Source organism: Pseudovirgaria hyperparasitica (assembly GCF_010093815.1).
Source record: "Pseudovirgaria hyperparasitica strain CBS 121739 unplaced genomic scaffold EJ05scaffold_13, whole genome shotgun sequence".
Lineage (NCBI taxonomy): Eukaryota > Fungi > Ascomycota > Dothideomycetes > Acrospermales > Acrospermaceae > Pseudovirgaria > Pseudovirgaria hyperparasitica.
The window spans coordinates 554400-571818 of NW_022985561.1; the positions used below are offsets into that span (position 1 = coordinate 554400).

At 50.8% G+C, this 17419-nt stretch overlaps 5 protein-coding genes across 5 annotated transcripts; 4 read left to right on the plus strand and 1 right to left on the minus strand.

Moving 5' to 3' along the window:
* Positions 1 to 235: 235 nt before the first annotated feature.
* On the plus strand, positions 236 to 2570 carry EJ05DRAFT_502944 (uncharacterized protein; the record flags this gene model as incomplete). The annotated part of the gene is made up of 3 exons (XM_033747338.1): positions 236 to 1221; positions 1272 to 1616; positions 1676 to 2570. The coding sequence occupies 3 exons, from the start codon at positions 236 to 238 to the stop codon at positions 2568 to 2570; spliced, it is 2226 nt and encodes a 741-aa protein (XP_033597936.1).
* Positions 2571 to 2728: 158 nt separating this feature from the next.
* On the plus strand, positions 2729 to 3835 carry EJ05DRAFT_103015 (ribosomal protein L14b/L23e). The gene is made up of 5 exons (XM_033738950.1): positions 2729 to 2903; positions 2975 to 3025; positions 3130 to 3376; positions 3473 to 3550; positions 3601 to 3835. The coding sequence occupies exons 1-5, from the start codon at positions 2887 to 2889 to the stop codon at positions 3631 to 3633; spliced, it is 426 nt and encodes a 141-aa protein (XP_033597937.1). The 5' UTR covers positions 2729 to 2886; the 3' UTR covers positions 3634 to 3835.
* A 201-nt stretch (positions 3836 to 4036) lies between these two features.
* Positions 4037 to 5658, plus strand: EJ05DRAFT_502946 (uncharacterized protein; the record flags this gene model as incomplete). The annotated part of the gene is made up of 2 exons (XM_033747339.1): positions 4037 to 4698; positions 4752 to 5658. 2 exons carry the CDS (start codon positions 4037 to 4039, stop codon positions 5656 to 5658), a joined length of 1569 nt encoding a protein of 522 aa, XP_033597938.1.
* Positions 5659 to 6097: 439 nt separating this feature from the next.
* Positions 6098 to 13469, plus strand: EJ05DRAFT_103122 (pre-mRNA-processing-splicing factor 8). Its single transcript, XM_033738951.1, has 2 exons — positions 6098 to 10790; positions 10841 to 13469. Exons 1-2 carry the CDS (start codon positions 6183 to 6185, stop codon positions 13334 to 13336), a joined length of 7104 nt encoding a protein of 2367 aa, XP_033597939.1. The 5' UTR covers positions 6098 to 6182; the 3' UTR covers positions 13337 to 13469.
* A 133-nt stretch (positions 13470 to 13602) lies between these two features.
* On the minus strand, positions 13603 to 15322 carry EJ05DRAFT_494003 (MFS multidrug transporter; the record flags this gene model as incomplete). Its single annotated transcript, XM_033746158.1, has 3 exons — positions 13603 to 14575; positions 14647 to 15044; positions 15116 to 15322. 3 exons carry the CDS (start codon positions 15320 to 15322, stop codon positions 13603 to 13605), a joined length of 1578 nt encoding a protein of 525 aa, XP_033597940.1.
* Between the last annotated feature and the right edge of the window lie 2097 nt (positions 15323 to 17419).

Sequence of the window (17419 nt, forward strand, 5' to 3'; positions counted from 1 at the left end):
GAATTGACGACCGCGCATATCTCGTAGCGCCTTCCACCAAGGTTCTTGAAGCATTGTCATTATCGCGAACGCGCTGGTTGTGGCTCTTGCAACACCATTAAAGTGATATTGAATGGTACGATACTAACCCTTCCGTATCTGGAAAGAAGCTAGAGTGCCGAGCAGTACAACAACGTGTCGCGTCGATCCCGAATCAGATCGCCATCCCGCAAAGTCGACAAACTTAGTCGACACGATGCAGCTTTTCAGAAAAACGCATAACGCAGAAGCGACCGCTTCAGCAAACCGCCAAAACCTCGTTCTCCCGGACAACTTGCCTTGCTATATGATTCCGTACGGTCGGAACCTCAAGTTCTATGGCAGGGAAGCGGAACTCGACGAGATCAAGACCGTCCTTGATCCAACGCCACAGAGCGATGATCTCAAAGTGCTTTCGATTTGCGGCCTCGGCGGAGTTGGCAAAACACAACTTGCTCTGCAGTATGCAAATACGATGATGGAGTCGTATGACGCGGTAGCTTGGATACCTGCCGATACACAGGCCATACTTGTCCGGGCACTCGCCATGTTCGCTGCGAAGCTAGGTCTGATGAAAGACGGCAGCGAGGACGATCTACAGGCTGTTCAGAAGGTTCGAGACTGGCTTAGCACCGCCGGAAGGAGGGTTCTGCTCGTCTTTGATAATCTTGAGGACGTGCAGATACTGAGTCAGGTCTGGCCATGGGCTGGGAATGGATCTTTCATTATAACGACTCGCTCGCCGGCAGTCGCATCGGGACGAGCCAGGTGTGTATTGCACCTGAAGTCATTCGAGACGAGTACAGCAGTAAAGGTGTTGAATGAATTGACTGGCATTCAAGCTCTTGAAGAGAGCGAGAAGCAAGCTGCGATTGAGATCTGCCAGTCAATCGGCGGACTACCTCTAGCGATAGTCCACATGAGTTCCTTCATACAGGACCGTGGCTCCACCTACGAAGAGTTTCTAGATTTGTTCAAGAAGCACGCAGAAAGGATCCTTGCCAGCTCTCAGACTCAGGTCGATTACGATCATACTCTGTATACTGTATGGGACTCGTCAATGCAGTCCCTATCTACCAACGCAAAGACACTACTCAGCCTTCTCTCCTTTTTCGATCCCAACGCAATTCCAGAACGGTTTTTGACGAACCCCCAAAATCAAATTACTGATCCGCGGTTTGAGTTCTTGAGTGATGACTTCGCGTAAGCTCGCTTCTGAATGTGTGTAAAAGTTTCACTGACATACGTCGCAGCTTCGGCGATGCCGTCTCAGAGTTGATCACCAAGGCGTCCCTTGTCGACAGACTGACCTCAGCGAAGTCAATCTCCATGAATCGTCTTGTCAAGATTGTCTCTTCAGTACGAGTGCCAGAAGAAGAGCGCACAGTGTATTTCAATACCACGATCCAAATGCTGTCTAACGCATTCCCGAACACTTGGGACAGCAGAGTAGATCAACAAGGCCATGGATTCCAGTCATGGGAGACCTGTAGTGCTGTTGTTGCACACGTTTCCTCGCTCATGGTACTGCAGGAACAGTATGGCTTGGAAGCGACGAACACAGAAGCCTTTGCAGAGCTTGTATTCCGTATTGGCACGTAAGTCAACTAGCCTCCAGTAACAGCTCAACTCCCAGGATACTTACGCTCAAGTGTAGATACTTGTGGGAGAGTGAGCAGCCCCTGACTGCCAAGACGTTCTTTGAATATGGCCTGCACTTGGGTATTGACCCTGAGAGTCGAGTGTACGCCCATGTGTACCGCTTACTAGGTCACATTGCCCTCGACATCGCACAGCCCAGAGCCGCCCTTGCAGCATACCAGAGAGCATATGAAGTAACAGAGCTTCTCGATGGGCCCGAGTCCATCGCCGTCGGCGAAGTCTTAGATTCACTGGCATGCAGCTGCGCAGAAATCGGCGACGTACTCAGAGCTCGCGCATATCTCGAACGATCAGACGAGATCAACCAAGCACAAAACGGTCGAACTTCGAGCCGCACACAGGCCATCTTCGCACTCGCGTACCTACGCGGCCACGAACCAGAGGAAGCATTGGATGCGTTAAATCTGTGTTGGAGACTCCAGGGTAAGACTGGAAAGGAGATTAAGTACTCCCAATATCCAAAACATGCCGGGGACATCGTTCTTTATGCACGTATCAAATTCGCTCTGGGCCAGAAAGACGAGGCACGACAACTAGTGTTGAGGTCAATTGAGATGCGCCGAGGCATATTCAGTTCTAAAGGACCCCGTGTCGCAGATTCGCTCTTCATCCTGGCGAGGATGTTAGAGGATGAAGCAGAGGAAAACGCCGCGGCGAAGATGTATCGCGAGATTATCGACATGAATTGCGGTTCTGCGGAAATGAAGGGCCATCTCGCCCGCAGTCTTTGGTTTCTTGCTGGAGTAGAGGGGCGTCTAGGGAGAGCAGACTATGCGAGTGATCTAAGAAAACTTGCAAATGAAGAGCGAGCAAAGATCATGGGTCGAGAACATCTTGACGAGGACACAGATGAGGCTTTCATGAGTCTGGTCGGATGGATGCTTTGGTGAGGGTTTTGTATGTCTGTAGACATTATAGAAACGTCATTCATACTATGCAGAATCGACCCAACGCAATCATACCGTAAGTCTCAATTACAGGAGATCTTCAAACGCGACCTGGACCATATAGTACATATTATTCTTGGTGAAGCCGACCTACCAGCACATGGAAACGCCAAGACGCTAGTATTTATCAAGCTAGTGGGCTTAAGCGAAACTTCGCGCACCATTTTGAGTCGCACCTCAACTCGTTCAAGACGACTACCAACGAAGCGACGAAGCGCCCCGACAATTCCGGCACGATTTTAACTCATATATCGCAGAAATGTCTTCAAAAAGAGGGTATGTTGCTCCAACCCAGCTCTCAAGAGCTCACCGAGAATACTATGGCAAAAGACTGACATTAAAAACAGTCGCGGTTCCTCCTCCGGTAACAAGCTCAAGATGACGCTTGGTCTGCCAGTGTATGTCCCCGAGATTCTCGATTTCGCCTGTCCCATAACTCCATATACCTGAAGAGGCGGATAGAAGTTTTTCAAAAGTTGAATATCGGCTAATGTTTTTACAGCGGTGCCGTCATGAACTGCTGCGACAACTCCGGTGCCCGCAACTTGTACATCATCTCCGTGAAGGGTATCGGTGCGCGCTTGAACAGACTTCCTGCTGGTGGTGTGGGTGACATGGTCATGGCCACTGTCAAGAAGGGAAAGCCCGAATTGCGAAAGAAGGTCATGCCCGCAGTCATCGTCAGGCAAAGCAAGCCGTGGAGGAGAGCGGACGGTGTCTTCCTCTACTTCGAAGATAACGCTGGTGTGGTAAGTTGATACTCAAGAAATAGTCGGACACAGGACCCTCGAGGCAACCTGGAGAGAACGGCTATCGAGGGAACACAACCGCTGACATGTCGACAGATTGTCAACCCGAAAGGTGAAATGAAGGGATCTGCCATCACTGGACCTGTAGGAAAGGAAGCTGCCGAGCTGTGGCCAGTAAGTCAAAACTATCTCATGACTTTGTATCAATCTAACCTATCTTGCAGCGTATTGCCAGTAACTCAGGTGTGGTGATGTGAGCTTTGGTATTTCCCTGTTGATGTTCTTTATGAGGTTATCCGGGCATGCGCTACATGCATTTGGTGTCACGGACATGGGGTAGACTTTTGCTATAAAGAAGCAAGAGACCAAACCAAATCAAGCAAATAAATCAATTAGTCCAACACTCTGGAACCTGCGGACTGGAACGTGAACGGGAAATGACGTATTGACGAATATTGCTGATATCAACTGAGGTGCTATACCGTGATGTCAACCCGTGTGATTATGCATTCGTATCGCTGTTGAGATCATGGCGGCTACGGCTGAGGCACGCAAGGCTGAGGGCGCGAACAAGAACGCCCCACCGAGGGCCGCCCCTGAGTTTACCCAGCACTCTTTTCTTGAATCGCGTCGCTCTTCCGCCAACACCACAATGTCTTGATGCAAAAGTCCGTACTTTTACTCCGGCTCGTCCGGGTTCTATTTCCTCTTTCTGTTATTGGCACCGTGTATATTTACTTTTACCCTTTCTTCCACAAATGTCACTTCCCCGAGCCGTGGACCGCGCCCGACTGGAACGAGCAATGCGCCCACTATGTACGAGAACCACATATAGCACCCTTCCGACTCCTTGCACTTGGTGACCCGCAGCTCGAAGGAGACAGTTCCCTTCCTGGCGGTGCTATCGAGCCACCTCCCAGCATACCTTCTATATGGCGCGACACGTTGGGCTTGAGTGAGGAGCCACGCGCATGGGTTGACATACTTCAATACGACATTCCCGACCTGTTCGTGAAATGGCGGAAACAGATAGATCTCTTCGGCAACGACTTCTACCTCGCACATCAGTATCGCACCATGCGTTGGTGGACGCGCCCATCCCACATATCCGTGCTAGGGGACCTCCTTGGGAGTCAGTGGAGTACGGACGAGGAGTATGAAAGTCGATCGCAAAGGTTTTGGAATAGAGTCTTTAAGGGAGGACTCAAGGTTTCAACAGACATCACTTCACCGAATGAGACAACGGGCAGAGTGGAGGTGCTGGGGGACGACGTGCTTTGGGAACAACGGCTCATCAATATTGTGGGCAATCATGATGTTGGGTAAGTCCGCAGGTGACTAGAATACATGTCACATAGCGCTGACAGAGAATTAGATACGCCGGCGATCTGGATGAAACTAGAGTCGATCGGTTTGAAAGAGCGTTCGGCCAAGTTAATTGGGACATACGCTTTGAACTGCCGCAGTTCTCTTTAACGAACCTGAATCTAAATGAAACGACAGAAAAGATACCGTCGCTGCATATAATCGTCCTGAACTCCATGAACCTCGATGGACCGGTACTATCGGAGAAGCTACAAGGAGACACTTACAAGTTCATCAACGATGTCATAAGTTCCAGATCCGCTCCAGTTGAGGATCATACATCCGCCACACTACTGCTCACTCATATACCGCTGCACAAAGAAGACGGCGTCTGCATTGACGGGCCATTCTTCGACTACTTCCCATCAGAAGAAGGCGGGGGGATAAGAGAACAAAACCATCTTAGTGAACATGGAACCAAATCGGTGCTCCAGGGAATCTTCGGTCTCAGTGGGAACAAAGGAGCTCCCGGCAATGGCCTGGGCCGAAACGGTCTCATAGTAAACGGACATGATCACGAAGGTTGCGACGTATGGCATAGCATTCGCTATGGGGAGGAATCATGGCGAGCGGAGCGGTATCCGCCCGCGCAGAACACGAGTGAATCAATGTCCTTACCTGGCATCCGCGAAGTCAATCCCGGTCTTCGCGAGATCACACTCCGAAGCATGATGGGGGAGTTTGGTGGCTATGCAGGCTTGCTTAGTGCATGGTACGATCCGGGAGCTGGCAAATGGGAGTTTGCCTTTGACTACTGTAGCATGGGCATTCAGCACTACTGGTGGGCGATTCATATTGTGGACATCGTCACCATTATTTGTATTCTCGCCATCATCCCTGTCCGGCTCTTAGAGCGATTGCCAGACGGAAATGAAGGAGCGAGGCATAGGGGAGAGAAAGCTATGAAGCGCGATTAGAAACAAATTGTCCCAAGTAATGAACAAACAAAAGATATGTGGTTCTGCATTGTACGTGCTAATTGACTTGCGAAATCGATTCGGGACTTTTAAGCAAAGTGACATTTTAATACCGATCGTTTTCAGGGACCCTCTATAACCTTGGCAAGGCTGCAGATGCTTGCCAAGGATTATGTAATGAAGCGCCGCGACTTGATTATCTTCAACTAGGTAAAGTTTCACACGCGATTCCGTCGTTCGCCATCACCACCTCCACCTCCACCTCTACCATCGTTCTTCTTCGCGCGTGGAACTTTGGGTCGCAGAGGCTGGAACCATCTTAACAACTATCTAGCTACTGCGTGGGCAGTTTAGTTGGTGTGAGCTGCTACCGCCGCGTGGACTCAATCGCCTCCTCGCGAGCACCGTTGTGCTATCAAGGACGACTTATACTTGTCCACGAGTGGTGCGCATCTGCTGCCACGCAGAACCGACCTCTCCGCCGGCTTGACGAAACAACCTGAAATCCGAATATCACGAACACGATGTCTGGGCCACCACCACCGCCCCCTCCGCCCTTCGGTGCTTGGGCGCCTCCACCACCACCCCCTTCTTTTGGACCTCCAGCTGTGGGAGCACCACCACCTCCTCCAGGCTTGCCCCCAGCACAATCCGCTGCCGATCTGAAATTTGCGCAAAAGAAGAAGGAATGGCTACGGTACCAGCGCCAGAGGTTTGGTGAGAAGAGACGGGCTGGGGCTGTTGAGTTCCCAAAGGTCGACACACCACCAGAAATGCTGCGCAAAGCATTCAAGGACATAGGTGATGTGTCTCAAAAGAAGTTTGACAAAGACAAGCGGGCTTACCTTGGAGCCCTGAAGTTCATGCCGCACGCGGTCTTGAAGCTACTTGAGAATATGCCAATGCCATGGGAGGACAGGCGCTATGTCAAGGTGCTTTATCACGTCAATGGATGTCTCACCATCGTCAATGAGGTACCTCGGGTCATCCAACCAGTCTTTCATGCTCAATGGGCAAGCATGTGGGTGACAATGAGACGCGAGAAGCGGGACAGACGACACTTCCGACGCATGCGTTTCCCTCCCTTCGACGATGAAGAACCACCAATCAATTTCTCTGAGAACATAGAAGATATCACGGATCCACAAGAGCCGGTACAAATGGAACTTGACGGAGAGGAGGACGCCGAGGTCGTGGACTGGTTCTACGAGCACCGACCTCTTGCTGAAAGCGAACACACCAATGGCCCAAGTTATAGGAAGTGGCACATGAGCATTCGACAAATGGCCACACTCTACCGCTTAAGTCATCAGCTACTAAGTGATGTTGTCGATAAGAATTACTATCATATGTTTGATCTCAAGTCATTCTACACCGCGAAAGCACTGAACGTTGCGATTCCTGGTGGGCCGCGCTTTGAGCCTCTGTACAAAGATATCGATCCGAATGACGAAGATTTTGGGGAGTTCAACGCCATAGACCGTATCATCTTTCGTCAACCAGTTCGAACCGAATACCGAGTAACCTTTCCTTATCTATATAATTCTCTGCCCCGCAGTGTCAAGATTGCTTGGTATGCTCACCCGCAAACCGTCTATATCAAAGCAAACGATCCGGCTTTGCCGGCCTTCTACTTCGACCCCGCTATCAACCCAATCTCGTCCCGCTCTGTTGCGCCGAAGAACCTAACTGTGAGCCACGAAGATGAGGTATTTGGTAAGGGCAACAACGAGGATGATGAGTTTGAGCTACCAAACGAACTTGAGCCGTTTATGTCCGAAGAATCAGAATATACCGAAGATACAGCCGATGCCATCATGCTATGGTGGGCACCATATCCATTTGACCGTCGCTCGGGAAATATGGTGCGTGCCGAAGATGTCCCCTTGATCAAGCAATGGTACCTGGAGCATTCGCCTCGTGAAGGACCGGTCAAGACGCGTGTATCATACCAGAAACTGCTTAAAAGTTACGTCTTGAACGAGCTTCACACTCGCCCACCAAAAGCGATGAACAAGCAGAACCTCATGCGGACTCTGAAGTCTACAAAGTTCTTCCAACAGACGACACTAGACTGGCTGGAAGCCGGCCTTCAAGTTTGTAGGCAAGGCTACAATATGTTGAATCTACTCATTCACAGGAAGAACCTGACCTACCTGCATTTGGATTACAATTTCAATCTCAAGCCGATTAAGACGTTGACGACGAAGGAGCGAAAGAAGTCAAGGTTTGGCAATGCTTTCCACCTGATGAGAGAGATTCTTCGATTGACGAAATTGATCGTGGACGCGAATGTGCAGTATCGTTTGGGCAATATTGATGCATTCCAACTTGCCGACGGCATTCTCTACGCCTTCAATCATGTTGGTCAGCTTACGGGTATGTACCGGTATAAGTACAAGCTTATGCACCAAATCAGATCTTGTAAGGACCTGAAGCATATCATATACCACCGCTTCAACAGTGGACCGGTTGGAAAAGGACCTGGGTGTGGATTCTGGGCCCCAGCTTGGAGAGTTTGGTTGTTCTTCATGCGGGGTATCATTCCGTTGCTTGAACGATGGCTCGGAAATCTGCTGTCTCGTCAATTTGAAGGTCGTCATAGCAAAGGCGTTGCGAAGACGGTTACCAAGCAGCGCGTTGAATCTCACTTCGATTTGGAATTGCGTGCGTCTGTCATGGCGGACCTCGTCGACATGATGCCCGAAGGCATCAAGCAAAACAAGATTCATCTGATCTTGCAACATTTATCGGAAGCTTGGCGATGTTGGAAAAGTAATATTCCTTGGAAGGTCCCTGGCCTACCGGCACCAATCGAGAATGTTATCCTGAGATATGTAAAGAGCAAGGCAGACTGGTGGGTTTCAGTGGCCCACTATAATCGTGAGAGAATCCGGCGCGGAGCGACGGTCGATAAGACGGTTGCGAAGAAGAATCTAGGGAGACTTACCAGACTGTGGCTCAAAGCTGAACAGGAGCGCCAGCACAACTACATGAAAGATGGCCCGTACGTGTCCTCAGAGGAAGCTGTTGCGATATACACGACAACAGTACATTGGCTGGAGTCGCGAAAGTTCCAACCGATACCGTTCCCTTCAGTGTCGTACAAGCACGATACAAAGATGTTGATTCTGGCCCTAGAGCGCCTTCGTGAGGCTTACTCCGTTAAGGGACGACTCAACCAAAGCCAGAGAGAGGAGTTGGCTTTGATCGAACAAGCTTATGACTCGCCTGGCACGACCTTGGCACGAATCAAGCGTTTCTTACTGACACAGAGAGCGTTCAAGGAAGTCGGGATTGATATGAACGACAATTATAGCACAATCAACCCTGTCTATGACGTCGAGCCCATTGAGAAGATCACAGATGCATACCTGGATCAGTATTTGTGGTACCAAGCAGATCAGCGCCAACTGTTCCCACCATGGATCAAGCCTTCTGACTCGGAAGTTCCACCGCTTCTGGTGTACAAGTGGGCTCAAGCAGTGAACAATCTTGACAAGGTTTGGGAACACGAAAATGGCGAGACAAACGTGCTCATTGAGACTCAACTGTCCAAAGTCTATGAGAAGATTGATCTGACCCTTCTCAATCGCTTGCTTCGTCTCATCATGGATCACAATTTGGCAGACTACATCACTGCAAAGAATAACGTGTTGCTCAACTACAAAGACATGAACCACGTCAACAGCTATGGTTTGATCCGAGGTCTACAGTTTTCGGCCTTTGTCTTCCAGTACTACGGTCTCATCATCGATCTGCTCCTCCTAGGTCTGAAAAGAGCAAGCGATCTAGCTGGCCCGCCGAACAGCCCGAACGATTTCTTGCAATTCAGGGATCAGGCTACCGAAGTCAGACATCCAATCCGCATCTACACTCGCTACATTGATAAGATCTACATCTTCTTCAGATTCAGTGCCGATGAGTCGAAGGATCTGATTCAACGTTTCTTGACGGAACAGCCAGATCCCAATTTTGAAAACGTGATAGGCTATAGAAACAAGAAATGTTGGCCTCGAGATTCGCGAATGCGCCTGATGCGCCACGACGTAAACCTCGGACGTGCTGTCTTCTGGGACTTGAAGAACCGTCTCCCACGATCAGTCACCACGATCGAATGGGAAGATACATTTGCCAGTGTGTACAGCAGGGACAATCCGAACCTGCTATTCTCTATGGTTGGATTCGAGGTCCGGATCTTGCCCAAGTCACGTAACCTGAACGAGGAGTTCAAGGTTCACGACAGTGTTTGGAATCTTGTCAATAATACCACTAAGGAAAGGACAGCCCACGCATTCTTACAGGTGACCGAGGAAGACATCCAGAAGTTCAACAATCGAATTCGACAGATCCTTATGTCCTCTGGATCCACAACCTTCACGAAGATCGCCAATAAGTGGAACACAACGCTGATTGCCTTGTTTACCTACTACCGTGAGGCTGCGGTCTCAACGGTCAACCTTCTCGATGCGATAGTCAAGTGCGAGACGAAGATTCAGACCAGAGTAAAGATTGGCCTGAACTCGAAGATGCCTTCTCGTTTCCCGCCCGCTGTGTTCTATACTCCGAAGGAACTTGGTGGTCTCGGTATGATCTCCGGCTCCCACATTCTCATCCCTGCTAGCGACAAGAGATTTTCTATGCAGACGGATACCGGTATCACACATTACCGCCAGGGCATGTCTCATCAGACCGAGGAGGAAACGTTGATTCCGAATATCTTCCGCTACATCATACCCTGGGAGTCCGAGTTCATCGATTCTCAACGTGTGTGGATGGAGTATGCACAAAAGCGTCAGGAGGCTGTCCAACAGAACCGTAGGCTTACTCTGGAGGACCTGGAGGACAGCTGGGACCGCGGTCTGCCACGTATCAATACGCTGTTCCAGAAAGATAGAAGTACTCTTAGCTTCGACAAAGGCTTCAGAGTGCGCACCGAGTTCAAGACTTACCAGCATATGAAGAGCAATCCCTTCTGGTGGACAAGTCAAAGACATGATGGTAAATTGTGGAACCTCAATGCATACAGAACCGATGTTATTCAAGCTCTTGGTGGTGTGGAGAATATCTTGGAGCACACCCTCTTCAAAGGGACGGCATTCCCTACCTGGGAGGGTCTGTTCTGGGAGAAGGTAAGTGGCTCAAATATTGTATGCCAAGTTCACCGCTAACACTAATCAAGGCTTCTGGATTCGAAGAGTCGATGAAGTTCAAGAAGCTCACGAACGCGCAGCGTTCGGGTTTGAATCAAATTCCCAATCGTCGTTTCACACTTTGGTGGTCACCCACCATTAATCGAGCAAATGTCTATGTCGGTTTCCAAGTTCAACTGGATCTCACGGGAATCTTTTTGCACGGTAAGATTCCGACATTGAAGATCTCGCTCATTCAGATCTTCCGAGCCCATTTGTGGCAGAAAATTCACGAGTCAGTTGTTATGGATCTTTGTCAGGTGTTCGATCAAGAACTTGAAGCGCTCGGTATCGAGACCGTGCAGAAGGAGACAATCCATCCTCGTAAGTCGTACAAGATGAACAGCTCGTGCGCGGATATTCTCTTGTTTGCGACACACAAGTGGGGTGTTACGAACCCATCACATCTGCACGACACGCGCGATCAAATCATGCCGGTAACAGCGACGAAATTCTGGATTGATGTGCAACTCCGATATGGCGATTACGACTCTCATGATATCGAGCGGTACATTCACGCCAAGTTCATGGACTACAGTTCCGACCAAATGAGTATCTATCCATCGCCTCATGGGCTGATGATCGGTATTGATCTGGCATATAATGTGCACTCAGCATATGGTCAGTGGTTCCCGGGTCTCAAGCAGCTTGTGCAAGCGGCAATGGCCAAGATTATGAAGGCAAACCCTGCACTCTACGTTCTGCGAGAGCGCATTCGGAAAGCCCTGCAGTTGTATGCCTCTGAAAGTAACCAGGAGTTCCTCAACTCCCAGAATTACTCGGAGCTATTCAGCGACCGCATCCAGCTCTTTATCGATGACACCAATGTTTATCGAGTGACAATCCACAAAACATTCGAGGGCAATTTGACCACCAAACCAATCAACGGCGCCATCTTCATTTTCAATCCTCGGACTGGACAATTGTTCCTGAAAATTATCCACACAAAAGTCTGGGCCGGGCAGAAACGTCTAGGTCAACTAGCGAAATGGAAGACTGCGGAAGAAGTCGCGGCTCTTATTCGTTCCTTGCCTGTTGAAGAGCAGCCGAAGCAGTTGATTGTTACTCGAAAGGGTCTTTTGGATCCTCTCGAGGTGCATCTGCTGGACTTCCCCAATATCTCGATTCGTGCGTCGGAGCTGCAATTACCATTCCAGGCTGCCATGAAGATCGAGAAGCTCGGCGACATGATCCTAGCTGCTACTGGACCACAGATGGTACTATTCAACCTGTACGATGAGTGGCTGAAGACGATATCCTCGTACACCGCGTTCTCTCGTCTCATTCTGATTCTCCGTGCACTTCACGTCAATCAGGATAAGACCAAACTCATCCTGAGACCGGACCACAAGGTCATCACCGAGTCTCACCATATTTGGCCTTCTCTTAGTGATGAGGATTGGATGAAGGTCGAGACGAGCCTCCGTGACCTGATTCTGAATGACTACGGAAAGAAGAACAATGTGAACGTTTCCAGTCTGACGAGTAGTGAGGTTCGCGACATCATCCTTGGTATGGAAATTAGCGCCCCTTCGTTGCAGAGACAGCAGGCTATGGAGATTGAGAAGCAGGAGGGCGATCAACAGCAGCTCACTGCTGTCACCACAAAGACCCAGAACGTGCGCGGAGAGAACATCGTCGTTACGACAACGTCGCAGTACGAGCAACAGTCATTCGCTTCCAAGACCGAATGGCGGACTCGAGCCATCGCAACCACCAATCTCCGCACACGCGCCAACCACATCTACATCTCGTCGGAAGACATTCGCGAAGACGATCATTACACATATGTCATGCCAAAGAACATCCTGAAGCGCTTCATCGCAATTGCGGACCTCCGTGTTCGCGTGGCTGGGTATCTCTACGGAAGCTCCCCCAAGGACAATGACCAGGTCAAGGAGATACGAACGATCGTGCTCGTCCCGCAAGTCGGCAGCACCAAAGAAGTGCAGCTACCTCAGCAGCTTCCCGAGAATCCGGCTCTGAACCAGTTGGAACCCCTAGGCATCATCCACACCATCAGTGGCAACGAGCTCCCGTACATGACTGCTGCAGATGTGACGCAGCACGCTCGTCTCATGGTCGCCCACAAAGCCTGGGACAAGAGAACGGTGACCATGACAGTCAACTTCACACCCGGCTCTGTCGCCCTTACGGCATGGTCGCTCACCACGGACGGCTACAAATGGGGCGCCCTGAACAAAGACATGATGTCCGACGCGCCCGAGGGCTTCTCAACCGAGTACGGCGCTAAGTGCCAGCTGCTGCTCAGCGACCGCATCAAGGGATATTTCATGGTGCCTGACCACAATCTATGGAATTTTAGCTTCTTGGGAACTGTGTTTGCGAACTTGGAGAAGAAGAGGGTTTCTGTCAAGATGGATGTACCGGCCAGGTTCTATGATGCATTGCATCGCCCTATTCATTTCCAGAACTTTAGCCAGTTGGAGGATATCTGGGTTGACAAGGAGGATTTCTTCGAGTGATTGATGGATGTGCGAGATGATATTGGCCTGGCGTTGGGTTGGATGGCGAGGCATAGCATGTATACGTGTGTAAGATTGGAACTATGAGTGAGAAGGGGTTGTTGGAGCTATAGCACGAGCAAAAAGGGTCCGCGAGTAGTAATGGTTCAGGAGCTGGCATGGCGCCTGGCGATACTTGTAATATACAAAACCATGATGGATCTGAGTAGCCAACATCTGCCATGTCCACAACCCATCCACATCCACATCCCAATTCCGATTCCCACTCATCCCTCCTTCTCCACCCTCCTCGCCCTCCACCGCCCACCCCTCCACTGCAACACCAACACAGGCAACCAACCCACAACAAACACAATCCCAGCCATAAGCCCTCCACTCGCCCCAACCCCCAACTTCGTAATCATATCCGGAAACCAAAACGGCCCAATAAACCCCCACGTACTCCGCACCACATTGACAAACACCCCGATACTGCTCGAGTGCTCGCCGTGGCAATCCACCGCATACGTCACCAGCACCGTCGTCACAATCTGGTTCCCCGCCGCCGCAACCGCGATCCCGACGATGGGCGTCACATTCCAGTGGCCCTTTGCCGCCTGCTCCGTGCGCACGCCAAACACGACCAGCCCGACGATCGCGAGCAGGAAGCCCAGGTACGAGAGGTACAGGCGGTGTTCGGGCCGGGGCCTAGGCCGCGGCCGCGCACTGCTTTGTTCACTCCCATCCCTATTCCGGTTCCGGTTCATCCACCAATCGCTCAGCGGGCCGGCGAGTTGCTCGCCGACGACACTGCCGACGACGATGCCGAGAAACTGCAGGCCGAGGCCCTGGGGCGAGAGGGCGAATTTGGGAATGAAGATTTGGGGGATTTCGACGGTCAGGTAGACGGATGCGAAGCCGAAGACGAAGGTGTAGCTGAGGGTTGGGATGAGGATGGAGGGGTATGCGGCGAGGGATAGGGGGTGGAGGAATTCGAGGGCGGTGAGGGGGGTGGGGTCGATGCGGGTGAGGATGGAGAGGTATTGGGCTTTGAAGGGGGAGGGTTTGGGGTTGGGTTTGGTTGTTGTGGGTGTGTGGGAGACGCGCATGTAGCGGGTTTCGGGGCCAAAGGGGATGTAGAGGAGGAGTTGGACGAGGTTTGTGATGGCGAGGACCCAGTATATCCAGCGGTAGCCGATGTGTTCGGCGACGAAGCCCATGAAGAAGGGGCCGGCGGGGGGTCCGAGGGTGACCATGAGGCTGGAGGGAGAGGGTTAGTGATGCTGCTTGGGAGAGATGTGGGTATGGTGTGGGTATGTGTATATACTCACGTCCAGACGCCCATGAACCGGCCTCTGTCCTTCTTGAAGAACGTCTCGACAACGACACCCGACCCGATCGCAATAGCGGGACAGATGAAGAAGGCAACAAGACAGCGGCACGCCGCCATCGCCGCATAGTTCGGACTGACCGCACAGCCTACATTGCAGATACCCGACAGAGCGACCGACACGAGCCAGACGGGCCTGCGGCCGTAGCGGTTGGAGATGGGCTTCCAGAGCAAGGGCCCGAAGCCGAGAACGGCGATTTGCATGCTGGTGAGATAGGAGGCCTTGACGAGGGAGACGTCGAGGTCTTCGGCGATGATCTCGAAGGCTGGGATGATGGCGGCGGCGGTGAAGGTTGTCATCATGGCGTGGACTGCGACGAGGATGAGGTTTGCGGTTTTCTGGACGGGCGTTAGTCGGTGGGTTTGTATACGCTTGCTCAGCACGAGGGCAGGGAGATGATGATGCTCACCTTCCAGCCGGGCCAGTTGTAAGGGTCAGCGGGATCCATTGAGGGCATAGGGTCCAGCGCCAGAGTTCCATGGCGCTGGAGGAGATAGTCGCGATGCTCCTGCGGCAAGTGGGCAAGCGAGGAATCATCAATATAGGTAGACTTGAGCCCAAGCTGCTTCTCCTGATCGCGAGACGACGACGACGATGTCTCTTCCTCCTCTCGCATCTCCAAGGCCGGTTCCTTGACGGCAGCCATCAAGACAGACGCAGAGTTCGCTTTAACGTATACGTGCGTGCTACTGCTGGGGAAGGTGTAAAGCTCAAACCCAACGATGAAGAAAGACAGACAGATATACAGACAGACAGACAGACAGACAAAAGACCACGTTCGCAGAAAAGGCGAACCAGAGCTCATTATCTACTCAACCGACCACCATACGTACCGTTCCTCATAACCACACCCCCCCAGCAGCCTTCTCCGCATTTAAAACGACGTCGTTCCATGGAGACAGGCCCCATCAGCGGGAAGCGCCATAAGGCCCCAGAATTCCCACCAGAAATCGAATGCAAGTCACTGGCTATCAAGACGACTTGACTTTTGTGGATATTACCCGCTCTTCCCGGCATCCCCCACACGACAGGTTCCAGGTTTTGGGCTGTGATAAGTATGTGTGAGTGTGAGTGTGCGTATGTGCGTATGTGTGTGTGTGTGTGCGATGACCTGGCGGGACCCCGGAGAAGAACGGCAATGGATCACAGACACTCGCCTCGACACCAAAGCACACGAAACATGTCAGTGGTATATTAAATATAGTTTCTGCATCCATCCCGTGGACTGGCTGGCTGGCTGGCTGGATTTCTGGCTGATAGAACGGCGAATCCCCCCCGCACTTCCACAAAGTTTGATACAGCGAGATAGAACAGTCAGAACAGACAACAAGACCATCCTCACAACCGCCCCCGGCGCAGAGTCTAGATCGATACAAGTCCGGTCGGAGCTTAACGGAGGAAAGCAAGATACAAAAAAGTGTGGTTGAGGTTTGCTGTGGGGATGACACGCACGCGCGCTGACTGGACGTGTGTAAATCCATACAGCCAGAGTCGTAGTAGTTAGTAATCCTAGGCGTTGGCGAGACCAAACCGACGCGTCTGCCGAACTTACTGCCGCGAATTTTTCCCACCAAGCCTCCCTGCTTCGGAGGAGCCATATTTTCCAAAGCACCGACACGAAATCCTACAGACAGTGTTAAGTGTGGACAGACATCCAAGGGTAATTGCTGTATTTCTTTTTCCTTTTCCTTTCATCTTCTTTTGCAATCCTCGAATCCTCTGGCCTGGAAGCTCCTTCCTAAAATCCCCCACTCCCCGTGTCTCCCCGTGTCTCCCGCTCTCCGTTCTCCGGTTTTTCTTTTTTAGTCTCCATTATGCGGACCGCTGATAATGCGACGAAGGAGAGAGGATTAATAATAATAGTAGCAGTCTGGCAGGCTCGAAGTAGCCCTCCTCGTAGGTGTTACTCTTGGCATGCTTTTTAGCTTACAGTAGCGTGCCTCACAGACATTGTGATTTTGTGTACTTCCCTGTTGTTGTTACGCTGTTTTAGCTTGCTTGTTAGGTAGAGGACTTTACTCTTGTTCTATTCTAGCTCGGTAATAGGAGATTATAATTCTTGATGAGGAAGATAGCAGGAAGGGAAAGAGAGTAAGAGACTAAGTGTTTGTATTAATCTTCAGAATTAATACACGCTGTCTAGACACGATGCTTCTTAACAAAATTCTTATTCTTATATTATCCAATAGACATACATAAAAGAAAGCTTACGTTGTGCTGTTATCATAGTGTGTAAATCGCCGTTAGATAAGTACTAAGAGTAACGGCGAATCTGAGCCCGAACGGATCCACGATATCTCTCTATTTACTCTGTCCTTTTCTTCTCCCGTCTACTCTCCTATTTTCTCAACCCACCTAATTGAATCTTCAACTACCCGCCTCCTTATCCTTCCATCTATCCTTCCATCTACCCTTCCATCTACCCTTCCATCTATCCTTCCATCTATCCATCCATCCATCCTTCTATCCATCCTTCCATCTATCTTTCCATCTATCCTTCCATCTATCCTTCTACCCACCCACCCGTCCATCAACCTACCTCACCATCATACAGCCAGCAAGCAGTAAGAGTCCGCATCTCAGACTAGGTCTAGATCAATATACTAGTGCATAAAGAATAGGCAAGATAGCACTCATTACTCAAGGGATCAGTATCTATCTGTGTAATCCTTGGTCTATGCGTAACTGCTATAGTATCGCAGCTTGATTCATC